At 41.8% G+C, this 27,828-nt stretch overlaps 3 protein-coding genes across 3 annotated transcripts in view; 1 reads left to right on the top strand and 2 right to left on the bottom strand.

Moving 5' to 3' along the window:
• The window catches only part of evi5l (ecotropic viral integration site 5 like), a 37,625-nt gene extending 30,743 nt beyond the window's left edge, over nucleotides 1-6,882 (bottom strand). Inside the window, exon 1 of the mRNA XM_030423428.1 lies at nucleotides 6,490-6,882. The gene's annotated coding sequence lies outside the window, so the exon portion shown is untranslated. The remainder of the gene's footprint in view (nucleotides 1-6,489) is intronic.
• A 2,416-nt stretch (nucleotides 6,883-9,298) lies between these two features.
• On the top strand, nucleotides 9,299-15,606 carry LOC115588661 (ATP-dependent RNA helicase DDX39A). The gene is made up of 10 exons (XM_030429396.1): nucleotides 9,299-9,434; nucleotides 10,365-10,572; nucleotides 10,715-10,842; nucleotides 11,919-12,195; nucleotides 12,580-12,698; nucleotides 13,461-13,592; nucleotides 13,829-13,938; nucleotides 14,150-14,294; nucleotides 14,617-14,764; nucleotides 15,355-15,606. The coding sequence occupies exons 2-10, from the start codon at nucleotides 10,365-10,367 to the stop codon at nucleotides 15,369-15,371; spliced, it is 1,284 nt and encodes a 427-aa protein (XP_030285256.1). The 5' UTR covers nucleotides 9,299-9,434; the 3' UTR covers nucleotides 15,372-15,606.
• On the bottom strand, nucleotides 14,947-22,118 carry LOC115588670 (CCN family member 1-like). The gene is made up of 6 exons (XM_030429408.1): nucleotides 21,951-22,118; nucleotides 20,906-21,119; nucleotides 19,882-20,129; nucleotides 18,881-19,010; nucleotides 17,912-18,093; nucleotides 14,947-17,030 (listed from the first exon to the last, which is right to left on the bottom strand). Exons 1-6 carry the CDS (start codon nucleotides 21,999-22,001, stop codon nucleotides 16,725-16,727), a joined length of 1,131 nt encoding a protein of 376 aa, XP_030285268.1. The 5' UTR covers nucleotides 22,002-22,118; the 3' UTR covers nucleotides 14,947-16,724.
• Nucleotides 22,119-27,828: the final 5,710 nt, after the last annotated feature.

Genomic DNA, 27,828 nt, shown 5'->3' with positions numbered 1-27,828 from the left:
CAGCAGGAAGCACCAAGTAAACATTTGAATGAAGGACTTGTAATGGAATATCTTGATATTGTGATATTAGTACTTATACCAAAGTAAATGATCTGAGTAGTTCCTACACCACTGCTACCTGAGTTTACTGTACAGGGAATCTCACACAGAGATTCACGTTCATATCTCTGTGTTCTGGGAATGAATGGTTACCTATTAACTCTGGGAACATCAGCCCTCCAGCCCCGTCATTACAGTAACGGCAGCCTGCTTACCAAACAGCCTTCATGTACTAACAGCACTCAATAGATTTCAGAGATGTAATTGGTAACTCTCTTACCTTCGTGCTGGGCAATGCAGAAAATGTTTTTTGGGTGAGTTTGTCCGATAATAACTTAGTGTGACATTAAGCCTGAATGAATGAGGAGACATATTTGGGGAAATCGGAGCGACAATGACCACGAATGTTTTCAAGACTCATCCCCTAAATCTACCAAATACGTTCACTTTCATGACTAATGCTTTCCTGCTCTAAATTTAGTTAGTATCCCTCTCCAGATGATTCGGTTCCCCTGAGTGCCACTGTGAGAGGAAATTGTCCTGAAATAGCCATCCACACAACCCATCAATTACCTACAAGTACAGGCGGCTCGTTTGCTCTTTTTCCACCACTGACTGGTCAGTGCATTAGTCCTAATACTGCTCAGATTATTTAACATCTTATAACTGAAAAAAATGGATGATAAAACAGACTGCAACATCCACTAATCACTCGCTAATCTCAAAACTGGATTACACAAGCATGTCATGTAGGATAACTGCTAACAACTGGGTGCTACTGCAGGCACCACTGCTTAATGTGATCCTGAGGCAATGACTGAAATAAGTTCTCTCTGCATTCATTATATTATCTTGGCTTTTTTTCATACTTTCCCAGCAGCTCCGTCACGAACGCTGATCAGTAGCTGAGCTGCTGTTTAATCACCTGGTCTGATTACAAACATCTGTTGTTTGCCTTAAAAACGGCTGTGACAGAATGAAACAGTCAAACACTACGAATCCACAAACATCTGAACATTTTTATTTATTTTTTTTTGCAAGCTTGTATCCTTCCATTTCATAATTACCTAAAGCCTCCTGGGGAGATGAGGAAATGAATCAAACTGTGCCTTTAGTGAGATGTTCCGAGCAGGTGTTCACAAAGACTGCTCTATGGGAGGATCAGGTTGACTTTGAAACCGAAATCTAAAGATGTAAAACACAATTTATGGCCCTCATTCATTCTGGCATCTACTAGCAAGGAAGCAAACCTCCTTTGTAAATCAACCAAATCTAAAGACATTTCTGTAACACCTAATTTGAGCTACAAAAACCTTTTTAAAGTCCACACTGTTTACTCCAAAGCACAGGCACATTGTGGCCCATCAGCTGACATGTTACAGATTGATTGTGCAAAGGAAGCATCATCAACAGCCACGGTGTGACGACACGCAGGTTTCAAAATGCCTCAGTCTCTCACTCAAGAACACGTCTGTGTTGTTAATCATACTCCCACACATTCACCCTGGGGTAAATCATCTCCTCGTGTTCATTTTGAACAATAACAATACGTCAACTTGGCTGATGAAATGCTTTGTACAGAGAAGCAGCTTCTTGTTATCTGACTACTTCAGAAATCGTGTTGATTAAAGCCATGGACTGATTAAATGATGCTCATGAAATATTTGTCTTCATTGTGTAGTAATAGCTACTCACTTAAAGACAGTAGTGTAACATAATATACTTTACTTGAGTATATCCATTTTATGCCATGTCATAATTGTACTTTGTCTATACAGATTTGTACATTTTAGAGATATATGATGCTTTTTTACTAACTAGCGCATTTATCTGTCAGCTTTAATTACTTTCAATGACATATCTATTATACACAACAAAGTATCTGTTATTTCTTTTAGGATTGTGTCTCCTTGTTATGTTTCATTTACATGCCACTCAGGGAGATGGTTAAATAGCTATTTGACGACAAAAACGAAAATAAAGCAAAGATGAGAGAAAGTTTGTGGGTTCCTTCTTTTTTACTCCCCATTATTGGTATCGGACCCAAAAATCCTGTATCGGCCGGCCTCTAACACATATTATGATCCCTTTTTTTGAACAACTTAACTCATTCTTTGTAATAGATTTTTTTGGTTTTGCTGCTAGACCGTCCCACTAAAGGATTCTTGAGAAAGTTGATTTTTCAGTGTCATTCCCACACACCAACACTTGTTAGTTTGGTGGTGCGGTTCAAGCCAGCAGCAACAAGACTCAATTAACAATTACTATGTTTCACCAAAATCACTGAATAGGTGTGCAAAACAAACATCTGACTGTTAATTCAATTACAGCCACACAGTTGTACAGTCTAAAGTATTACTTGTGTGCTTTTACTTTGGTAAGCTTTTGAATGCAGAACTTTCATTTGTATTGAAAGGCTGGTGCTCTAAGGAAACAACGTTGGGTATATAGACAAATCGAATTATTATTCAAATAGATAAATGAATAGAAAAGAGGTCAATAATTATAGTAGAGCTTAAATGATTTCCAAACGTTCCTCTACAGTGTTTATAATGGCCCTGTGCATATTTCTGCCTCGTTGTTTGAAGATCATTTGCATGCTGGTACAAACCCAACGTGCAGCAGTCTGAAAATGAGATCACAATTCAGTCAGTGTAAAATCTGCAGGCCGACACAGATCTAGTTACAAATCTGCAGCCTACTAGAACAACAGAGTAAAAAGAGAGGAGAGCTGCAGTTGTAGTGAGCCTGAACTGCAGCAGCCAGGTCATCAAGCTGCTCCCTGTTTCCATGTGTCAGCAAACGAGATGAAGTGCAGCAACATGCACCGAGGCCCGGCCAGCACCACAACTGTCAACATGCAGCCAGCTAGACCAGCATGAGCCGGGACAGATGTTATTGAAGGCTTTAAAAATCGGCCAGTGAAAACCTGACTGACAGCTGGACGTATTGAGCAACAATTTTAATGACTGGTGCCAGCTTCTCTAATTTGTATTTTTGCTGGGTTTTTTTTGTCTCCAGTGACAATAAACTGAATGTCTTTGGGTTTTGGTCGGCTGGTTGCACAAATCTTGAGATCTGAAGACGTCACCTTCAACTAGTGGACATTTCACGACCCAAACAACTGATCGCTTGACTGAGAAAATAATCCACATATCAAAGAATACTCAAAATCTGTTTAGGTTTAGTTTGATATTCCTCAGTTTTGCCCTTCGACTAAGGAACCTACATCATTCATAAACGGCACCCTTGTCACAATAAGCCACCACTCAGGAAAACATCTAGATTAGCCTCATCAATTAATAAAGCTCAGATCTGCATTGTGAGGAACATTTTGCCTGAAACAGAAAGAGCATCTGAGGGCAAATTAAACCTGCAGAGAGACAATGTGAGACTGAATCTTTTCTTTTTGCACAACAGTCACTGATTTATTCAACATTGCCTCAAATCTGGAAAACAGAGTTGCAAACAAAAAGACGTTAAAGTAGAAAAAGGCAACTTTTACTAACTGTGCTGTTTCCAAGTTCTGTTATTGTTGGCGCCACTGTCCCAAAGGCAACCAGATTGCTTTGTTTTCCCCAGAGTGGCAACTACAGACAATACGGGACCAAACTTAAGTTTATTCATTCGTTTAGTCTACAATAGAGACATGGAAGTACATAGAAATGGTGCCAGGCTGACAGCCTGAATGGATTACCAGTCAGCTTTCATTTATCCAGGACATTTTGTTCCTGGTGGCAGACAAAATAGTTTAGTGTCAGCAAGGTTAATGGGGAAACAATCTATTGGTGTCATTATTCTATAGCTGTCACATTGTGTAAATTAAGCTCAAACATATGTAATGTAAACTGCTCTTCATCTGATGATGATGGCTGCTGCATTCACAAATACAAGTTAATCAAAACGTCACAACACTCCTCGTTATTCCTTCATCTGAAGTTCAAGATATGTATCAGGCCGATGCATTATTGTCAAAAATTTAATGAAATGTATGACATCAGCTATAAGTCAGTATTGGGGAAATTAAAGCCAATAGCAAAGCTAAGTTCTTTTCATTGTAGCGACGCTGTGTAGATGGGTTATAAACTGCTTATAGCAGTTATCTCATCGGTAGTGACCATAAAAAGCACGTAACTATTGGTTATCAGTGTCAGTGGAAAAATTCTGTATTGTACATCCTTGTCTGCTTTGTTAAGTCACTATCCAATGAATGTTAGATCCCACTGCAAGCCTAAGAAACAGAAGATTTAGGATTACCTCTTATTTTGCAAAATCACAGCTAATCTTGTTTCGACGTCATGACAGAGAATTCAATGCATCCTTCCTCTGATATGACCTGAACATGGGGCTCCTGTGTGTCGCTGCTCTACAACCAAACAGCCGCAGACAGTAATAAACCTGGACAGCAGCAGACAGACAAACTGCACAGCACAGGGAGAAGGCTGCGAGATGACATCCCTCCTCCTGTTCTGGCTTTAGGCTACACACACATGCAAGCACACATTCACAAATGAGTGCACGCACAATTCAGAAACTGTTTATCCTGATGACGCTTTCCAGGGCCTATTAGTTTACCACTCTCTCACACAGATGAATAATGTGGCAACAGCAGCAGCAGCAGCGACTGAGTGCAGAGGAAAAGGGTTAGTTGGGATAAGCCGAGGTGTGCTTGTTTGTCACAGATGTAGTATGCAACCTTTTGTGTGTGCTTTCTGTGTGCGCATGTGATCGTGGGATCAGATAAAAAGTAGTTTCGAGGCTGCCGCACTTAAAAACAAGGTCGCCAGGATGTGAGAATCAGATACCTGTTTCCTTGACGGTGAAACATGTGAGATGCCTTCTGCATGGTGAGAGGATTCACAGATAAGCCTGATAGTGACCTCATTGTATCTCATATGACGATATTATGAGCCTCTTACTCAGTGCTGCGTGTCCTTAGTCATGGAGCATTCAAGACGTAATTACAATCAACAGAGTGAGATAATTAATTCCTTGAACAGTTTCCCTCTCCTAAAGAGAGATAAGCGCCTGAGGGGGCGCTTCCATTTTGTGACTAGTCAGCGGTATACTTCACGCTTCAACATCATACCTCCAAACAATGTCAGTTCCTGGATTTTTTTTTTTATATTCCAAGAGCAAAGTAAAAATGAGATGTGTCTGGCCTAAATTTAAAACACAAGGTAATTTAAAGGTGCACTCTGTAGTTTTGGGAAAGAAAATTTAAATCAGAAGAGAAAGACCTTCATTTTTTTTATGCCTAGACAAACTAAATAAACAAACTGTTTTCGTTTTACCTGACCTTAAAGGACAACCCTCGTACTGTTTTACTTTGTTTATATTTGGCAGACCCTGCCACCTTTCTAGCTTCAAGCAGGCTTCTAATTACTTTATTTTCCTCTGAGAACAGCTTGTTTATTCACTTACGGGAAAATAAATACTTCAGACTTAAATTGTATATATTAAAATTCTGAGTTTGAATCTCTTCTCCAAAACTACATAGTGCCCCTCTGAATTCTAGTCCTGCTTCTCAATGTTTACATGAGTGTTTCTTTCTGCTTTTTTAAAAGGGTTTAACCTCCAAATCCCTGTCTGATGAGTTGGAGTATACATGGTGAGAGTGAAAACCCTTTGACTAAATTGACATTTGATGGCAAATGAAACCAGTGAATGAGCAGGTAGGAGCTCAACAAACATCTGGATAGAGACACACAGGTGCAGCCGACATGTAGCCACATCCAGCAGAAGATGACAGTGACTCCTACAATCCACTGCGGTGCAGATTCACACTCGACTCTCCTATAATCCCATTAAAACAGGATTGTTTGGACTTGACAGCTCATTATTATCCGGGCCTGGCCTTTTACCGCTGCTGCTTCTGCTGCTGCTGCTGCTTGAGGATGCCTAAACAACAGGCCTACATGCTCTGCAGTCGACTCATGCATAGCTCGGCTGGATCAACATCTGTGGCCAAAATGACACATCATCCTCTCTTTGCAGCACCAAATGTCCCGGCGTCCCCACAACAACGACGATTGTGTAACGACATTAAAACACACACACACACACACACACACACACACACACAGACACACAACGAGGACAGGCAGCAGTGACTGAACACAGAGCAACATGCTATATACTGTAGCAGTAAATAGGGTTTACAGACTAATGAGCGGGCCGTGTCTCCGCTGGCATGCTGCACAGTGGAATTTTACACAGAGACGGACGGAGCTGACGGAGCAGACGGATGGAGCTGCTGCTGTTGTTGACGGCGTTTCATGAATAACCAGCACCGGGTACGTTGAGCTGTGTGGGCCCGTGCTGCCGTGTTAGTTTACACGTTAAATGAACAAACTAATGAGCTAAGGCCCGTCTCCGCGCGGTAACACCGACATTCAGTTTAAAAACAAACACCTTGAATAAAAGAGATAAACCCTCAGACTTGCCTACCTGGACTCGCTGTCCATACTCAGAGCGCTGCGTTGGTCGTCGCCGCCGCGCCACTCGGTCGTAAATGTCAACCAATGTGTTATCAGCTAATTAAAATCTTAATGGACCGCCGAGGACAATCACAGAGAGACCGTCCAGCGCAGAGCCATCCTCCTGCCGCCGTCCAACCGGGAGGCAGCGCCGCCGCGTCGCACAGCTGGCCGCGAGCCCCTTTGCACGCGGAGAGACTCGTGTGTGAGCGCTGAATCTCGAGCAGAAAGATATCGCTTTTACATTTCCGCTGAAATAACCATGACAGCGGCGAGATGGAGCCGACGGATCAACGGGGACGCGCTGTGAACGGCAGCATCACTCATAGCGGGTACATCACACAGAATGGCTGGCGTCCTCTGCCTTGTGCCGAGCACGAGGAGGGGCGCACCAATCAGGCGAGAGAACGTGACGTGATTGGCATGGCAGGAACCAATAGCCTGCAGGTGTCTGCGGGATCCCTCAAGAATGGCGACAACAAGAGCCAATCACTGACGAGCTTTATTCTGCGGGAAGGCGGGGCACGCAGGTGTCATCCAGCGGTGCTATATCTGATCAATTATGTGACTGACATGTTGTACTAATAGTTTCAGTCAGTCTTCCGTTTTGTGATCAGTTAAATCATAGCAACCAACCTGTGCGGTATTGCAATTTTCATTATCATTTTTTTTATCATTAATACATAAATAAGTAGCTAAATAAAAGCCACAGTTTACCCTTTAATATTTTGTTTACAGTCAAAGTGCCTGTTCAGTATTATCAGCAACATGTACTTAGAGTATCACAAGTAAAAAGTGGTCTAAATGTAAAATGATTTGATAAGGCTAGAACTGCTGATTTATTTGTGTATAAGTAACATTTTAGCAAGCCTGCTGTATACAGCGTTAGTGCAATCTGTACCAGTGCATTGTATTTTATCAGCAGATGTTTTGTATGTTCATTTTCAAAAAAAAACTTGTAACCATCGCTGTCACATTGATCTGAGTGACATTGATAATAGATTTATACGCACCTAAAGAAGTACTTGGTCCTGTTATGACACACATATGAAAATGTGAAAATGAATTCTTGTCTGAGCCGACAAAACTTAGCACCAGGAATACAAAATTCACCTTTGTTATCCCTGAGCTCCTCAAATAAATGTGCAAAACCATAGAACTTCACTCATAATTAACCAGATGTGTCATGAACCAGGTAATGAAAAAGGCTCTTGTGTGTGTGCTGTAGTGCTTTTCAAGATGAGGTTGTTAAAGCACGCTGTTAAGGAGGAAAACAGCAATTGTTGTCATCTAGGCCTTGGTTCTTTTGCCCTGACCACTTCCTAAATAAAAGAGCTATCATCAGGAAACCTGTTTGTTCACCTTCAATACCAGTGCTGTCCATGCTACAACACATCTACATCTACTGTAATGCAGTAGTGTAAGAGGTGCAGGATGAGCGGACTGCAGGAGATGAGAATTCCTCTCCAGCTGGGATAAAGCAACAGGAAGCTGTAAAGAAGAAGAACATGGTGTCCAAAGAGCATGGCAGAAAGAGCATGCCAAAATCATTGATTGCTATAGAGAAATGTAAAATAATAATATTTTTACAGGCTTGTGTGTTATTTTGGGAAGTGGGTTATTTGTATGTAACCCTAAACCTCAACAAGAAATACTCTATTAGCAACAAACTATAATGCCATTTACTTGGAGAAATCTTCAAATTTCAAACTGTAACAGTCCAACCAAGTTACACACTCATAGCTTCCTTGTAAGGTTCCATATCACATCCCATTCATCCTCCTCAGTGTTTATACCAAGTTCATTTTGCCATGCCTGTGCAACATGTGGCACATTCAACGCACCAGTCTGGCTTATGACATTATGGAAATAAGTTGGGGAGTTTTTAGTTGTACAGTGATGCAGCAACTGCTCCACTCCTGATTATGTTGATAAGTAAAACAGATTTTGTGGTTTCTGAAATCTCAATTTTGGAGGCTACAGAAAGGACATGGGATTTTGTTTTTAAGTTGTTCAAATGACAATAGAGATTCACTCTCACATAAATCACACGTTTTCTTCCTTATCCTCTGAGATACATTAACAGTATTGTGATCACTGTAACATTTTGGGAAGTCAGATGCATCTCCGCTTATTTTTTAGAGTTGGGCTGAATTGAATTGTAGATGGAGATTTGATCCTTCAAGGGCAGACACACAGACAGACGGTTATCTGGGAGAGGGTATTTGTTAATCCAGTTGTGATTAGATACCTATTCTGTTGCTTTAAAAAGAAAAATGAAAAAAATGGGGGGCCTTGAGGGATATTCTCAGCAATCGTGCTGTATGACAAATGAGAGCACACTGTGAATGACATTTAATGCCATCTGTCAACTGGCCAGATGTCTTTACTTTATTGCCTTCAAGTGGCCAAACTGTAAACTGCAACCCAATGTTCAATGCTGTGTGCCAACTATGAAAAGCATATCTACTACTAGAATATTGTCTGTATCATACTATACATCAGCAGGAAAAATTCGCTCACTGTAAACAGTTTAGAAAATAAAATGCCTACATGATATTTCAATGTATGTACACATAATAACACCTTACTAAATCGTGCAGTTCTCAGACACTTTTCCCTGACTGAATTGAACGCATAGGCATACGCTATTATTAGTTTAAGACAATGTATTAAATCATACATACAGTTTTTGTGTGTGAGTCTAAGTAACTTAAGCCCAGCTCTAAGCGCTGACCCGCATAACCTGATGTTTATCAAGCCGGACACTGTAGGAGTCGATTAATTCCAGCAGAGGGCGGAAGTGCGTCACCAAGCATGCAGTCTGCCGTTAAACCTACAGAAGAAGAAGTTCACTCGCAAACTCGCCAGTATCACGCACATTGACATCAACGGGACACAAAACATCACAGCAAGGTAATGTTGCGGCGCCTGCGTATTTTTCACGCCAAACGTGCGAATTTCAAAAATGTATGTAATTGTTATAATGGGGAAATGTGTTGAGTATTCTGCACCGGTATCTAACGTTGGGCCGTTGAGATTTTGCATTTGTAGCAGAACATGCTAGCCGCTTTCATATTAGCTTCGTTTGGAGTTCGCTCTGCCAATTACCTTTAATAGTCTAACTAGTTACTGTGGGTATTTTTGTTTTTCTGAGGGCTCGACCACTATACAATATCATTTAATTGACGATGTAATATTATATAAGTTAGCCCCGAAGCAGTAATGTTTGTTAAAAGTTATTCGTGAGTCCCGTTCAACTGTTAGCTGCTAGCTTGCTAACTAGCCGGTTTGAATGAAGGAGGACGGGGAGTCCATTGTTTATAGACGTGCCGTCTAGTGTGGGATCATTTTGGGTCGGAATAGTTGTAATAGTCAGACGGGTGCCATATACCACGTTGGTAGTTCAAGTCTGTAACGTTACACACAGGGCGATGTTAACATCTTGTCCTCAATAATAAATTAATTTTAATGTGAACTGCGACTGCGGCCTGCTAACGGTAGCCAGCAGAGCCCTCACCGGCTGCTAACTTTGCTAATGTTTGAGTCAGCTGTTGGGTTTCAGTTTGTCATAGTTTTAGGGTTGTATCAATGTTTTTTAAAAACATTTTAGTAAGCAGCGAATTTATAACACACAGCCAATTCACACAATTGCTTATTTGTTATATGGACACACGTTATGCCCCTAACATGGTAGTAACAGATATTCTGATATCCAATTATTACTTAAATTGAAAGATCACCTGGCCTTCACCTCAAACGTGCGCTTGGACGTTAAAAGGAACTTTAACACAGTCTGTGGTTGAGAACAGTTTTGAGACAAAGATTTACATTGTGTTCATACAGATGGCAGAGACTGACGTTGATAATGAACTTCTGGACTATGAGGAAGATGAGGAGCCCCAGGGAGCCCCCGAAAGTGGGACCCCCGCAAGCAAGAAGGAGGTTAAGGGGTCCTATGTATCCATCCACAGCTCGGGCTTCAGGGACTTTCTTCTCAAACCAGAGTTGCTTCGTGCCATTGTCGACTGTGGTTTTGAGCATCCCTCAGAAGGTGAGTAGCAGTTGTTGGTTTTCCTACACCTCTACATTAACTCCTACGTTTTGTGACTGTTACCATATTATGATTTTATGAATGAATGTAAAATACCTTAAAATTCCCCCCCACTAACAATTGCTGCTTGTTTTATTTTCAGTTCAACATGAGTGTATTCCCCAAGCTATCCTGGGCATGGACATCTTGTGTCAGGCCAAGTCTGGTATGGGAAAGACAGCAGTGTTTGTACTGGCCACCCTGCAGCAGATAGAACCTGTGGATGGTCAGGTGAGTTTGCCTTTAGTTATGTTTGCCAGTCTTTTATGCTAAAGAGTAGTAATGTTTACAGCTATCTCAGAAATTCAACATGCTGATGGGGTGATGACGATTTTAACTCCTTTGGATTACTTTGTGTGGTTGTTGGTAGATGTCAATTTCGTGCTTAGTTTTCAGATGCATATGCAATGTCCCTATAAATAGTTGGAATTTAGGAATATAAAGTTGATAGACATATGTGTTGCACATTTTTATGGAGCCATGAGTACCAGAGGTGTCACGACCTCAATTTTTAGACAGCTATCAATTGAAATGGTGCCACAATCTCGATCTTTGAAACCAAAGGTGGAATCAAGGATTTAGCCACGCCTCCAGTGTCACCTCCAGCAGGTGTGCAAAGATGAAAAAAAATGTAAAAACCCAGAGCATTATCATGGCATAAAACTAATGATCCCTAAAAGAAACAAACAAAAAAATCAAGAATCGAATCGTTTCAAGAATTTGGAGAATCATGACACCCCTAATGAGTACAAATACTTCAGAGAGAGTCTGATTAGAAGACACATAATCTATAAAGGTGTGATGTGGATACAGGACTGGCGTGTTTGCCTGGTTGAACTGCAACAGCTGCTTCATTCAAGAAGAACAGAACGAAAGTTTGACTTCATTAAATGGAAAACACTTCTGACACATTTGTCTACAATAACAAAGGCATGTACATTGGCTTGCAGTATGGAATTTGGTATCTATCTATCTATCTATCTATCTATCTATCTATCTATTTGCCCAACAGTAGATTGATGGTAGGGGATGTGAAGAGAGAGACATAACATGCAGCAAAGGTTCACGCTGGAGATGTTTTGGTTCATGGCCAACATGGTGTCCTGAGATCTCCATTTTAAGTGTCATTTGATTTGGGCTTTTTAAGTTTAAATGACCTTTGGGAACTGTTTCTGAATCATTACTTAAAGGCCCAGCAGGTCCTTAAATCAGGCAGTTGTAAAAGAGGTTAGCTGGCATTACAGAGGCACATAATACACTCCATAGCAGTCAATAAAATCAGTATCTTTTGTTTCCCTGTAAACCAGGTATCTGTTCTTGTAATGTGCCACACGCGAGAGTTGGCCTTCCAGATCAGCAAGGAGTACGAGCGCTTCTCCAAGTACATGCCCACTGTCAAGGTCTCTGTGTTCTTTGGCGGCATGGCTATCAAGAAGGACGAGGAGGTCCTGAAGAAGAATTGTCCTCACATTGTCGTCGGAACTCCGGGGCGTACCCTGGCCCTAATTGCCCACAAGAGCCTCAACTTGAAGAACATCAAACACTTTGTGCTTGACGAGTGTGACAAGATGTTGGAGCAGCTGGGTGAGTGATAGGAACAGTTTTTAATATTATAGTGGTTAGAAACAAGTAGCTTTGGTTCAGACTATGGTCAAACTTTTAGACTGGAGGCTTGCTGTTGACCCAGGTACTGGGCTGTATCTTAGTCATCATGTTTTATTGCTCATATCTTTACTCCTTTTCCATAGCAATTTACCTAAAAAGCTGACACAGCAGAATTCAAGTTAAAGACGAGTAATCAGCAAATGTATTCATTCAAAAATAAATTTGAAAAATGCCCTGGATTTTTTTTTATTTTTTATTTTTGAGACGATGAGCATGGTTAGAAGGTTTCTCATTTTTTGTAGACAAGGTTGAATCAAAAAACAGTGAATCTTTATAGGACTATTTGTTTTCTTTTTTTCACAGACATGAGGCGTGACGTCCAGGAAATCTTCAGGCTGACACCCCATGAGAAGCAGGTTATGATGTTCAGTGCAACGCTAAGCAAGGAAATCCGCCCAGTGTGCCGCAAGTTCATGCAGGATGTGAGTTAAAAGGATTTGCTGATGTGTAAACCTTCATTTGGCAACATTTCATCCAGTTTGATTTGCCCTATAGCAGAGATGAAAGAAGCTGCAAGCTGACTGTCTTTTACAATGTGAATTTTATCCTCTTTACAGTTAAAGCAATCTTTATGCTAATGAAAATCGATACATCACTATGATATGGCCAAATAAATCTGTTTTTAGTCGGAATGAATGACCTTTTAGTCTTTTTACAACATGAATATTGTTGGCTTCATTGATCGATTAGACATGTTTAAACTTGCTGGCTCCCACTCTCTAAAGGGTAAGAAATGGCTGCAGAAGCCTGGGGTCGTGGCACTTTCAGCCACACTTTTAATTTGTATATTTTGATGGGTAAGTGTCGTTCAGTGTGCGTTGCGTCATCCCTCGTAGCTTTGCCCACTTGTGGCTGTCAGTGTCATAAGTGGCCATGTCAGAGGGGTAAAGTGATCCTCCTTGGCAGTTCTGGCTTGGTCAGGACAGTCACTCCTCCTGGCTTTGCTCCAGTCAAGGAGAACATGTTCAGTGAGCTATCATGTACAGTTTATGTAGAGAACTTGGTACATGTTCAGATTGATATTTGCAAAATGTAGAGCTCAGATAAATATGAACCAAGTGTTTGTTATAACCATATTGAACGTGTGTGTGCAAGGTGTCTCGTTTCATGCTCACATTTCTGGTGTGCGTGTGTTAGTGTGTTGGTGTTATTGAGACTAATATTTAACTGCTCTTTCTGTGCAGCCCATGGAAGTGTTTGTAGATGACGAGACAAAGCTGACTCTCCACGGCTTACAGCAGTATTACTGCAAGTTGAAGGACAGTGAGAAGAACCGAAAGCTCTTCGACTTGCTTGATGTGCTCGAGTTCAACCAGGTAATGCTTAGGAATGTTTTACAACATAGTTAATCAGCTATGGACGTATTTGAATATTTTAAATCTTTCATAGGGATTAATATATGGAATATACCTATGTATTGCTAATTTTAAGAGTTATAATTGTCTCCTCTAGAGGGAGATATTTTTGTTGATTTTCTGCCTGTTTGTATTTCAGTGATGTCTTTGCCGATCCAAGCAAAAATATGCAACCGTTTACTTTTGTCTCTCATCAGGTGGTGATTTTTGTCAAGTCAGTGCATCGCTGTGTGGCTCTGTCTCAGCTGCTGGTGGAGCAGAATTTCCCTGCCATCGCCATCCACAGAGGCATGGCACAGGAGGAGCGGTAGGTGCTACTGGTATATTTCTCTTTTGTTGTAGGATTCAACAGCAACTGTAATGTCTTTGAGCATGAAAAAATGTGGAAAAGAGCACAGTATTGTAATGCCCGACAAAAGAGTAATGACACTGTTTGATTAGCAGTTTATGTGCTTAATCTCGGTCACTTTAGAATCGAAACTCACTTATTACTTGTCCTGTTGCCACCCACACCTCAGGTTATCCCGTTACCAGCAGTTTAAAGACTTCCAGCGGCGGATCCTGGTTGCCACCAACCTGTTTGGCCGGGGCATGGACATTGAGCGAGTCAACATCGTCTTCAACTACGACATGCCAGAGGATTCCGACACATACCTTCACAGAGTCAGTCCAGCCTTAATCATTTTATGTCATCGATATCAGATATCTGTTTGAATTAATTTGCCAAAGGGATGTAGCTCATAGAAACGGCCAAAATACCTATTTACATGTGATGCCAGGAAAAAGGCAAGGGTACCTTTTACTGTGGATGTTGTGTTTAGTCAATGTTTTATTATCAGGGAATTGTAATGGAAAATGTTAATAGAAATCCATAGTACAGAAGTAATTCATGAGATTGATGATTTTAAGCCTCCATTGTTGATTGTCGATTTGGTGCTTTGAGCAGAGCTTGTTTTTAAGCCCAGCTTCTTTCTCTGTACCTCAGGTGGCCCGTGCCGGCAGGTTTGGGACCAAAGGCCTGGCCATCACTTTTGTGTCTGACGAGACTGACGCTAAAACCCTAAATGATGTCCAAGACCGGTTTGAGGTGAACGTAGCAGAGCTACCAGAGGAGATCGATATCTCCTCCTACAGTAAGTTCTGCTGTTCCTCACAAGTTGCATTATATGTGATGATGCTCACATTTAGCAACCAAGTTTTGTATATGTATACTGATGTCCTGGGTTTTAAACAGGAGGCTGCAATTTTTTCTGATAAAGGTAAAATGTGACAAACAGCATTACAGTAGAAGGAAGTATACTGTAGTGCAACAGTCTTGTTCTCCAAATGCAAGAAATCATGTTTATTTGGTACAGACCTCAACAAATGTCACATCATCATGATTAAGTTCTTTTCAGCAAAAATGAAAATTGTAATGCAGAAATGATCATTCCCACTAATCGTGAATCATCACAATATGACTTTTTGACCATATCGTTCAGCCCTAAAATAAAATAAAGGCAAAATTATTATTAGACATCAGGATATTGTGTCAACCAACACAATGACGAACCACATTACTAGAGGATAAAATCCAGCGCTATAAAGTTGTAAACACATGGAATGACACATACAGCAAAGTATTACTATTTAATCACACCGATTTTCGACATCTAAGTTTTGACTTTTTTCCTTTACATCCAGTAATCCTTAATCTGAAAAACGTTGTCTTTTCTCTTCACAGTTGAACAGTCCAGATGAGTCTTTCCAGTGAAGATGTGTATGACTCTTGGTGTTGCTGTGTTTTGGTGGAGAAAAAAATCCTCAACTTTTATTTTAAAGTCCCGCCCTCCCACCATAAATGTTGGCAAATTCATAATGATAAGACTTTTTTTTTTGTAATTTTATCCTGTCTTTGCAGAGTGATTTAGTGTTTTCCTTGTTAAACCCATGGATATATTGTTTTTGGTTGAAGAAATAAAGTTTTTATACCTTATCTTATAGTGCTGTTTTGATTTAATTTGACCTAGTTGGATGTTACATTAAACATGCAGTAACAGTACAGCGAATCCTTAAATACAATCTTTGTGTTGCAGTTAATAAACCTCACAAGCAGAGGGTGCTATCTGCATAGTATGACAACATAGCTACTGTTTTCCCAAGCAGCCACTTTGAATTGGCTGCCAAGTTAGAAACAGTACAGGTTGACTTAAAATAAAACCTCACATGAAACTGGAGCTCAGCAGCCCGTTTTATCACATGGGTGAAGCAACTAAAAAACGTGACCGCCTTGCTGTCGCGTCTTCATCTAGAGAATGTGTGTAAATGTGACAAAATGCAAACTTGGATCCAAATAAAGAAAATATATGTACAGTGTGATCCAAAATAACAGGTTTGTGAGACAGACATTTCTCTACACTGCATTTGATGCACAAACAAGAAATCAGTTGGCGTTGGTCCAGTCCTCGCTGAACGCCTATTGGTTCAAGATTGCGTTCCTTATCACTAGACAGTCATTCAGTGTCATTCATCACTGTGTATTAGTGTACTCTTGGATGGGTTGTCATGTCAGCATGCCTAATATGTCTGCTCGTGTTCATAAAGCTGTAAAAGTTAGTCTTTTGCATGTCACTGAGTAACACAGTGCATTGTGGGATATCGAGTCACCCACAATCCCAATATGTCTGGCTATTGCTGCTGGTGAGGTGATCCTTGTGCACTGCTGTCATAGTTAAAAGTTTCAGTGCTAATCAAAGTGCTTTGTTGCTCGTTCTCCTCTCAGGATGATCTGAGGTTCTCAAAAAAGAAAAAGAAAATATCCTCAACACCTAAACCAGCAATCAGTCCAGAGTGGAGGAAGTGCAGGGGTGCTTCAGGGCTCTAATTTAGGTCCCACGTCTGAACAGGAGCAGGCGAGTGTACAATCCCCTCCGGTCACACAATAGTATTACAATAAGAGTTGCCTTTGTGGCTGTGAACCGAGGCGGCCCTTCATGGGTGCCTGTGGTCTTCTCTCACTTGGGGCCAGATCAGAAGAAAGGCCCCTTGTCTCGAGGCATCTTCCTTCATCAAGAAAGTCATTACACTCATATGAAAAAAAACAACTCCTCAGTACTAGTCTATGAACTTGTGTGTATCTCCATACATCCAGTGCTGTGGCGGGAGGGCCACTTCATTCAGGTGGCCACAGTCGTCGCTGCATTTACATGACTGGATGAACATGGCCGACCTCTGGAAACGCTCGCCATCCGGGCAGACAAAGGTCACGGGGACGGTGCGTGTGCGCCGTGGCGAGCAGCACCGTCCGTCCATGCACACGCCGCAGTAGTTGGGCCGGTAGAGGCGGACACTCACACATTCCCCATAGGACAGGCGAGTGGGCTCCGGGGCTTTCTGGGCTGGGGTGCACTTCTTCCCTATCTGTGGAGGCAAAAATATGGATGTCACAGCCTTTTCTTCCTAATTGGCCTTAATCGAAAAAATTCTCCCAAACAAGTCTAATGAAGGTTGACTTCTATCTGCCCTGTCCTTTTACATAACAGTAGATTTAAGCTGCTTTGCACTCAGACTCATTAGCTTCACATAAAAAGGGCCACACTTCAACGTGTTATGACAAAACAGGGATTGGGATTACTTTGAGGTTTAAGTGACTCATTTTAAAATCAACCATTTATTTAACACTTGTCCTCTTCTGTTAAACTCACAGACACCTGTGATCTTTCCTGGCACCAGAGATTTTAACTCAGCAGACTAGAGAAAAGATCTCAGTGTGTGTCCAACGTGGAGGATTAATATAGACACACCACTTCCCTCGACTCTGAGTACACAGACAGGGCCTAGCTATGGACAGTTGCTTGGCAGGAATGCCGGGGGTGGGGGACTATATTTAAAAAGGCGCCTGCCTGCCACCAAAACACCGCTGAGTAAATCAGCACTGCCCAGTTCCCACTGGATGTAGAGCTTCCCAAAAGTACCGCTAAAATAATCTCTGTTCTTAAGCTTTGGATAAAGATGGCTTTAGCACATAAGAGCATATTTACTCTGGGCCAGAGCATCTAATTTTTTCATTCTTTGCGTCACAGAATTGACGTCTGAAGAGTGAAACAAGGAAGCAGAAAAATGTACCGGTATTGTTTTTCCTATGCATAGTCAGACATGGACAGATAAGAGGTGGCATATTGATAAGTGTTCTCACGAGGCATTCAGGTTTCACTGTGTGAGAGATAAATTGTTATGATAAGAAGTCATGGGTATGTGACCTATGCACCATGCCTGTCTATGTCTCCTTTAGCCTACTTCACCTTGGTGGGGGCAATTAGGCCCTGGCACGGCCGTACGGTGCAGATTCTCGTCTCTCTCTCCAGCTTGCACTGGGGATTCTTGTTGGTGATACGAGAAGACACGCCCATTCCACAGCTGCGGGAGCACTGGGACCACTCAGTGGTCTGGACCAGACACTTCTTCTCTTTCACGTGGTTCCACTCTGAGGGGCATCAGACAAATGGAGAAGGGGGGAAGGCAAGGGGGACAAGAAAAAATCACAGACATCAATTAGGTCAGTGGTTTCCAACCTGGTGGCAATTTGGCACCCAACCAAGGGATCACTTTCAAATCTGAGCAGTCGCAGGAGGATTAACAGGATAGAGCACAACAATATCATATATTTTTTAAAGGTTTTGCTCTTTACTTTTTTTGTATCCATGCTAGCAGCGTGGCTTAAAAGATACCAATGTTGGTCTGTTGGTTGGTTGGTTTGTCTACCAGTTAAATCCAGATTGAAATATCTCAGTAACTACCAAGTGAATTGCCCTCTGCCCTGTCTTGTTTTCTTGTGAGTGGTTTCATAATTTAATGCAGCGATCTGAGAAGGTAAAATTACACTTTTGTTGAACTGGTCACAACCTGTAGACATGTAACCAATGACAAAACGGTCATAAATAGACAGACTATTTAGCTTAAATCTCAGAGAGCTACTAGATTACACTATAAAACAGGATTTTGCACATGTTGGCATTGTCGGTTTTTGTTTAATAGTATTTCAATCACTCCTGATGATTGCTTTCATATTACTTATATTGCAAAATCCTAGAACAAAAAGGTGATGAAGGTCATGTGTATGAGGTGTTCAAAGAGGATGTGAAAATGCACAGCAGCATTACAGTGCGAGATGCATCCCCGCATTTAAAACAAGTAACAAAACTACAATGTCACAGAGTCACACCATGGTAATAAATACTAAATATCCCTCTCTCTGTCTCTCTGTCCCTTACCAGGCAGGTGCTTGAAGCCGTGTTCATTCTCCCAGCCGCTGGACTTGACGTCAGCAGGCTCGTTGGCAAGCTCGTTGTCAGGGGCAGGATGGTGCTGAGGTGTGGGCAGGTGTTGTTGTGCTGGAGGCACCTGTGATAAGAGAAAAGATTAGATGAGACAGTGGTGTTTGCTGGGGATTCATCTGTGCCGCAGCCATGTCTATCTGTTGTTTGTTTTTTCCACAGTGTTACTCACACCATGGCGCCCTGACTATCAAAGGCTTACTCCAGGGCAATAAGTCAGAGGAGAGACAGAACCTGTGAGTCTTTGTTGTTATTCTAGCACTTGCTGAAGAGTATCTAGTCTCATATCTCATTTCACCCAACTTTAATAACCTTTTAATCACAGACAGCTCTCATTCTATTAACAAGAGAGGAGACTTCAGTGACTTTCATTTGCTTCTCAGAGATAAAAAAAGAAAACATGTTGGTGTAAACCCTTCCTTGTCCATGCACTCTGCAGGGAACTGAGCAGCATATGCACTTTAGTCTAAAACTGGATCATACTATAAGGAGGAGCTGGAATAAACTGCTGATTAGCTGATCAACAGAAAATTCACCAGCAACTGCTTTGCTTATTGATTAATCAATGATCAATCAAATTCAAAGCAAAAATGACAATTACTCTGGTCTCACCTTTTTTCATTGTGACAATTTGATGCTGTTCTTCATCTAATGTGGTAAACTAAAGTGTTGGTCAAAAAAATATATAGCAAAACCATCATAAATAAATGAAATGTGTATTTATTTTATCAAAACCTACATATTTTATTATTCTGTGTAGATAATTCAGCCCAGTCACCTTTGTTTTCTACATCATAAGAATACCACAGCAGGAGATGATGGATTGTACCTCCATCACTTTGGTTTTGCTGAACAAATTCCAAATTGTTGGGCCATTGTTGTCCGTCGCTAAGAGAGTCCTGGTCATTAAATGAAAAAATAAACAAACAAAAACCAACCTGATGCTTATGTGGTAGCCGCCAGGTGCCCTTATGGCAGTCGACGCTGAAGCAGCACTGCCCAGGTATCCTGACCAGTCGTGGGTAGGGGCAGGATGGTGAGGCTGGGGGCAGCTTGTTGCTACAGAGAGGAGCGCAGCCGACAGCGCCGTCGATGCAGGAACACTGATGTTTGCAGCCGGCGCGGAAGCTCTCGCCATTTTGGTAGATCCTGCCATTGTACTCGCATGTGCGTCCCTCTGATTTTGCTGGAAAGGCACATTTCACTCAGCTGTAATGGCAGTACACAAACTGGTTGTTGTTGTGTGTAAACCTCAGGGCAACTGGGGTATATTCATGGCACCATCCCAGAGATGCGTCGCTCTACAGAACATGCTTTAAAGTCTACAGGGACCAATGATGATGCTTCCGTTTACAGCCGGTATGTTCCCAGGAATTCACCAACATTGACTTATTCCGACAGCTGAAACGATCCCTGCTGAGCAAATCTTCTCCTGGCTTTGCCAAAACCCACACAATGACTTCACATCGCACCAGTCTACAAAACCACACAGGTTACCGCTGAGAACGAAAGGTCAGTGGAAATGAGGAGACAGGAAGCTTCAGACTCCTTGTCTCCAAAGCGCGAAAGAACCAGCTATTCATAGTTATTGGGGCAGCACTGGCATGGTGCAGATGGACAGTGTATTTTTATCTCTGAAACCCCCCGCTGCTGCCATAAAACATCGACTGCTCATTAAAATACATCCTGTCTTATTACCGGGATGTGCAAGATTACATGTTGTTTGATCACCGAGGTGTAAGGGCTTTGTGGAGAGGAGGGTCAATTAACACCCATTTCTGGGACATCTTTGTACATTGTTGCACCTTTTACAGCACATACCCAAAACTCATTCAACATATAGAATACAGAAATAAGTATGGAGTAGGTGGACATGAACATGGGAGCGGTGCAAGTAAGAAAGCAGTTCTTTTCTATGTGGAATTCCTCCTCTCCCAGTAACATCGCTTGCTTCCCTCTCACCTCGACAGATGCCCCAGGCCATGGTCACATCGTTGCCGTAATTACACTCCAGCCCTTTGTGGTGGTCGCAAGGCCTCACGGGGCTGCAGTCCTGGTTAAGCTGCGCAGCGCACACTTTGCAGCAGCCACATCCATCTGGCACAGCGCTCACTCCTGGAGGACACAGCCGGGGCTCGTCGGGGCACTCACACACCGCTGGGCAGCTAGCAGTCACCTGCAGGGCGCAGAGAGGGCGATCATATGGTCAGACAAGACAAATGAGATCAAGCTCCACAGCCTTGACACGTCTGTGCTACACTTGATTCCAATTCCAATTTTTTGGGGGGGGCAACCAGGGTGCAAAAGTCATCACGAGGGGTGTTCAGTGCACTAGTTCCAGCTTTTCTTCCACCGTCAGGAAGAGCTCTGGTACATTCATCTTTGGTTCTGTATTATCCACACACACTGTGACTGATTTCTACACGCCTGTCTCTACTGTAAGTCAAGTCCCTGCTGGCCAGTCAGCCTTGGGTGTCTAGACAGTGCAGAGTTTATACACAGCCTCCTGCTGGCTCGTGATTTGAGTCATCTCCAGCACCAGAGCCAACTTGTTACTGTTTGTAGGAATTAACTTGTCACTGTGCTTGAAAAAAGGACATGAGCAGACATGCTGTTTACCAGCAGGGTCAGGCAACTTCAGAGGAACAATATTCATTATTATTTTATAAGCGGCAATAAAGTGATGATAACCTCAGCTAAACTTTAATTGCCAAACTTTGTATGGAATCCACTTTATAGGCTGACAGCCATAAAGTCATAATCGCAGTTAATCTGATGTTTGGTTAATGAGGACCGAGTCTTTGAAGATGAAACACGTCTGAGAGCTTTTCTAAAAATACATTCTGAGGTTTGTTTACACCAGGGGATGTTTGTGCCGTTCGTACCCTGCCTGGAGGTCAAAGTTTAATCACATTTTGACTACATTATCCATGACAGACAACACATTGCACTAATCTGAACCTTTAACTTATGACTTTTTTTTGCTCAGAGAGGAGAAACATTTTACCTGTGTGATGACGGCTGTTGTCAGGAGAGTCAGGTAGATCAGAAACGCCATGTGATAAATTGAAGAAAAAATACCAGTGAAGGTAAAATAATATCCTTGAGCTACAATCTGCGGGTAGATTGTTAGTCTGAAGTTGTTTCACACTGAGTTTCAGTGTCGTCTGAAGCGCATTCCTTGTTATTCTACCGAGGAAAGCGTCCAAACTCTACTTTATACCCGCTGGTGCGCCTCTAGGAAACCCCGCCCCCGAACCAATCAGCGCGCAGGCAATTCGAGGAGGCGTGGCTTCACCGCGGAGCGAGTTCGCTGATTAGTGGGCGTGGCTTGGAATGAATGCAGCCATTCATAAAAATGGCTGGGCCGCTCTGTATTTATTTTATGGGTTTAAAATTAAAATGTAACAGCCGCTTTCAAGTCACACTTAGGCACATTCCTGCTTTTGTGGCCACCAGCTCCTACCACTAAGTAAATATATTCAGCCAGGGCCAGACAGCATTAAAAAGACCTCCACCTCTGGGGGAAAAAAAAATAAAAAATAAGGAGGGGGGGAGGAATTCCCTCTGTTTTTCCAGACCAAGGTAGGTGCCAATGCAGAGAATTAAAGTGGAGTGTATTAAGCAAATACTAAGATAATAGCAGCTGTCAGGGAGAGTGTACACACCCCATAACCTGAGAGAAAGTGTGTTTCCATGGCTTTTAAAAGTTCATTTGATTGTTTTCTCATTCTGAATGCTTCATCTTGACTTCAGGTGGACAGCCTCCCTCTGACTATTATTTCTAACCACATGGTGCTGACATGGGACTGATGATGATATGATCACTTGGAAAGAATGGCTCGAGTCGAGGGTGAAAGCAGGATTATTATTTTAAGAGCAGCTCACACGAGGGTTGGCCTCCTCCCCCTCCTCCTCCTCCCTCGCCGTCTTCCTTTTCAACCACAGGTTTTCAGCCACACCTGCCCTAATACAGAGGCCTCGTTTGATGAAAGAAATTTGATAGGCAGTGGTAGGCTCCTGCTATTACTGTCCACTTTAATAGCTGTGCAAAGTTGTGGCGCAGAGCTAAAACGGCATCGCACATGGTTTCTCACTTCTACCGTGGTGTTTTCAAGAGCTGAGAAATCTCTATTGTAATGAATTAGTGAAATCTATACTTTTCATGATCAGGGGTAATGATCAACAACTGATTTTCAACTTCAAGTTATTGGTTTTAAACCTACATGTCACTAACAGTCCCAACATAGATGAACATGCTTTAAGCTGTCTCTGGTGCAACTATTGTACACTTTGATTATATTTCATCCCATCCCAACGATATTTCCTTGTGGTAAATGTATTCTTTATAATGTTCCTTACTTGAATAATGTATTTTTCTTGACTTGCACTCTACAAAGCCTATGAAGACTGTAACTTATTTCACTGCACTGTGTATGACCGTGTATCAAACAATACATCTCGGAGCCTCTTGACTCTAATCTAAAAATAAGCCTCAAAATGATCACATTTTCCAAGTTGAAAGACCTTCCTGACCAGACAACCGTCTTCTGCATCCCCCGTTTAGATTGTGCCATGTGACAAATGTTGGGCGTTTCCACTCCCTTGCCAAGCAATGCTCTTCAGTTTGAGCGTACAAATGCACACCCCTCGGCGATTTGGCACTTCTCATCGCTGCTCTAATGTAGTTGCTACAACATGCACACTCCTAACAAGGGAGAGACAGATGAGTCTAAGTTACAGACACAGTAAACATCCCCAGCTGTTCGTCTCTCCTGTTCCTCCCCTATAACTAAATCATCAGCAGCCTCTGGAAAGTTTTGCATATTCTGGGACTCATTGAGCTGATTTCCATCCTGACAAACTTATATTTCCTTTACAAAAGCAAACCGCCTTCAGATCAGTGATGATCCCAAAATAAATGTTATTCCTTAAGGAGGGATTCCTTTATCAACCTGCCAACACACACACACAGAAAAACTGTGTGCCCAGGTGGAGAGATGGTTGAAGTAACACCTCTTTCCTGATGAAAGTCAATCCCACTCTCATGTCTGTACAGAACATATGAAGCGACAGCTAGCAGCCGGTTAGCTTAGCTTTAGCAGCAGAGACTCCAGGAGGTCACTGCTCCTGGCCAGGCACATCAGGATCAGACACAAAACCCAACAAAAGAAGCACAACTTGTTTTACACTTTGGTTTAAAAGTGTTGGTTTTTGTATGGATTAAACAAATGAGTTACAATATTAAGAATTATCATAAAGAGTACAAGTAATAAGTGAGCTTTGGAGATACTAATAGGTGACTTCCTTTTTATCACCTGTAAGGTACCTATAGGACAGAGCTAGGCTAGCTGTCTCCCACAGTTCCCTGCTTATGTTACACTAAGCTAAGCTAAGCGTCTCCAGCTTCATATTTAACGGACAGAATGGTTTTGAACTTGTCTTATCAGTCTTAGTATTAATAAATAACAGTCAAACTAATCCTGTAACCACCTGTAACCCTACAAACTAAAGAATAACTCTTCACTTACTTACCTGCTTTTACTGACCTGTGTTCAACCAGGATGTTCCTTTGTTGAACCAGCATTCATCTTTGGTCTGCGGCCACCTGTCAGACGAGTGTGTCACTGAAAAACGCATTAAAAGTTTAGGACTGGAGTCATGACTCTCGATTAAACGGCGGAAACCACCTCAGGAAGCTGTCAGTCATAGCTCTAATAGTGTGACCAAGGAGACAAAGTCATGGCCCATCTATTTTAATCCCCCGCTGGTCATGGTACAGGGGGAGTTCTGAACGTCCTGTGACTGCTGCTGTTTTCAGTTTCGGCAATGATGCCGAACGAGAAGGAATACGAAGTCTGGCAGAGATGTAAAGCCAATCATGTGTGATGAAGTCGACTAGCCTTTTCAGATGAGGGAACCATTTACTGTATGTAAGCAGTGAGAAGCTGTACGGTTTAATTCTTCACTATCTGCATTGTTTAGTGGAGTATCAGACAATTATAAATGGTCTCACACAGGCTGGTCTGTCCTGGGAGCTCTGAAAACTTTTCTCCACGCAGAGATTCAAACCACAGCCTGAGTCACAGTCAGGTCAGCGAATTTCCTCCTAATTTAATCAGGAAGTGTGCAATAGTTTTGCTAGAATGGTTCTTACAGTTACTTTTCAGTGTATGTAGAAGTATTCAGTTCCTTTACTTAAAGCAATAGTTTGACATTTAGGGAAATGCACTTACTGATTTTCTTGCAGCGAGTTAGATAATAATCTAACTTCTGATATATTTTTTAATGTGATACAGTATGTTTGCCATGACGATACAGCCAGCAGCTGGTTACCTGACTGGAAACAGGAGAAACAACCAGCCTGACCCTGTCCAAAAGTGACAAAATGTGTCTACAATCACCTCTAAAGCTCACTAGTAAGTACTCGTCTCATTTGTTTAATCTGGTAGAATACTGAAGTGTAAAATGTCGCCATATCCCCCATTTCACGCCTTAAATCTGTTCTAAGCTAACTGCCTGCTTGCTGCAGCCTTGTATTTCATGAAGGGACATGAGAGTTTAATCAATTCTGGATCTTCTCATCAAAATGTATTTCCTATTCAAACTAAGTGAATCAGGTGAACCCAGTGCAGTATGTAAGAATTGGCCACTGTTCAAATTCATGATCAAGCTAAATACAGAGCAGCATTTCATCCAAGTGATCACTGATTCTTGCCAGCTTTAGCTGCTGCTAGCTAGTTAGCTCAGTTAGCCATGCATCTAGCGGTGCAGAGCTCAGAGAAGCAGTGGTGTGTTGGTGCACAGAATGCTTACTCCAGTAGATGTATCTGCAACACAATACATAGATGTTATAAGTTAAAAACTGTCATTTTTTCACATTCATATTCTGAAAACTTGTAAATTTCGCTCTTTTAAGGATCACCAGTAACCAGTATCAAAGTAATACAGATGAGATCATTATCCCTGTTGTGTTGTGGAAGAATAGTAGGTTAATAAATAGAGAAACAAAGTTACACCACAAACAGCATTTAACATAAATAACACTACAGCAAAACAAAATCACAGAATGTTTTCTGGGAAATACAGTTACACTTGTTGATAGATACAAAAGCGTGTTGTAATTGTACTGATAGCAGCCACCTAAATATGCCTGGCATCTTCATCAAGAATCGTGCATTTGTCCCTGAGAGATTAATGAAAGTGTCTAAAACGTCCTATCTTTCAATGTTTAAGGTCCTATTTGTAAGAAAAGTAGACAGTTTGGGATGGCGTACTATAATCCCAGAGCATCTGTTTTTGAATAGTTGGGAGTCATTTTTCATTTAAAGAAAGTGAGAAAAAAATCCTGTATCCGCATCAAAATCTTATGGGGTTTATTCTGGGCTGAGAAACATCTTCCATCCATGTTTGGTGGAAATCCGTTCAGTAGTTTTGTGTAATCCTGCTGACAAACCAACCAACCAGAAAACAAATGGACAGAGGCGAAAACTTAACGTCTTCGGTGGCGTAATTACCTGCAGCCTTGATTCTCCTGAAGAAAACACCAGTAACAAGATGCACTGAGGTGATATCAGAGGGGTGATAGGCCTGATTTTGTGCTGTTTCTTTTGTCAGCTGAAAGGTGCAACACGATACACAAAAACACAGAGAGAGACACAGATTAATGAAAAATGGCTGATGTAGGAAAACAGGAAACGACCAGAGGAAAGAACAGTGAATAAAAGTAGGTGAGGGTGAGAGAGAGAAGAAGAAAAGGCAAAGGGAAGGAGGAGAAATATGTAGTGGAGGGGGGGCGACAGGTGTTTCATGGTAAGAGAGTTTGTTTTTTCAAGGGGAGGAGTGAGCAAGTGCCCCGCTGCTGCCTCGTCTAGTCCACCCTGCCCTGATGGGGCTCTGGCAGTCTGGTATTTCACACAAAAACACACTGCTGGTATTTCAGCCCACACCACTTTTAAGGTCACACAAAACAAATTACATGATACTAAGGTCATATGCTTCAAAATACATAAAGAGACGTAAAGAAATACACGTTACTTAACATAATTCCAATGTAATTATCCGAATGGGAGCATGAAATTGAAACTTGCGGAGAAAAGTCACGTCCTGAGAGAAAAGGGAGGAAGAAAGAGTGCAAGTGGTGGTGACAGGGTGATTAAACGGGTCTCACCCGAAAAAGTTAAACATGTGGGAACCTCATTTATATGTATGTGTATGAGGTGACAGAAAGGAGAAAACGTTAATGTGAGTGTGTCTGTCATTCTTTTTTTAAGTAAGAAACCATGTGGGACAGCTCCGAGTGATCGTGTGCACTCCGAACTCATAAAATAATATTATAATGTGTAACGTGATATGTGCTAAATCTGGCATGGACATTTGGTTTCTGTGTTAATGAACTGTGCAGTCCAAACTCACAGAGCGTCGTAAAGTTACATAAGAAAGCAGGACTCAGCTTTCCGGCCTGGCAGAGACTGAGCTCAAGACACCTTCCTTGGGGCGATTTCTCCCCCTGGTGGAGGTTTAAAGCTCCTCTCCAGACATGAATTGAGGCAAACATTCAACTTCTTTAATGTGTGTTTGAAAGGTTTTTGACGGTTAAAAAAAAAGCATAACTACTACATTAAAATCCTCAAAATGGCACTTTTTCCTTCTCCCTCATTAATAATGTACCCCAATGTAACTAAATGTAACTGCTACTTCACTTCACTTCTCAGTGTACGTGCCGCTCTGGAGGCTTCAGGTTTCCACATCACACTTGTGTTCACTGAATATTGGATAAAGTGTATCCATCCCAAAAATCGTGACACTCGTAGTCCTGCCCTTTTAAAATCTGATTTTTACTTTGGTACACTTTGATCAACAAATGTGAATTACAGCCTTGTTGT

Source organism: Sparus aurata, chromosome 1, assembly GCF_900880675.1.
Source record: "Sparus aurata chromosome 1, fSpaAur1.1, whole genome shotgun sequence".
NCBI lineage: Eukaryota > Metazoa > Chordata > Actinopteri > Spariformes > Sparidae > Sparus > Sparus aurata.
Note: the sequence above shows the minus strand (reverse complement) of the source record. Positions and strands in the feature narration are given on the sequence as shown.

Bases quoted from the DNA above. Each gene is read 5' to 3' on its own strand.
- LOC115588661 (XM_030429396.1), top strand. From the start codon at position 10,365: ATGGCAGAGACTGACGTTGATAATGAACTTCTGGACTATGAGGAAGAT. The intron at 12,196-12,579 runs GTGAGTGATAGG...TTTTTTTCACAG, and splicing joins CAAGATGTTGGAGCAGCTGG to ACATGAGGCGTGACGTCCAG. The intron at 14,295-14,616 runs GTCAGTCCAGCC...TCTGTACCTCAG, and splicing joins CCGACACATACCTTCACAGA to GTGGCCCGTGCCGGCAGGTT.
- LOC115588670 (XM_030429408.1), bottom strand. From the start codon at position 22,001: ATGGCGTTTCTGATCTACCTGACTCTCCTGACAACAGCCGTCATCACA. The intron at 20,130-20,905 runs GTGAGAGGGAAG...GTGCCTTTCCAG, and splicing joins GGCCTGGGGCATCTGTCGAG to CAAAATCAGAGGGACGCACA. The intron at 19,011-19,881 runs GTTGGTTTTTGT...CTCTTATCACAG, and splicing joins GGCTACCACATAAGCATCAG to GTGCCTCCAGCACAACAACA.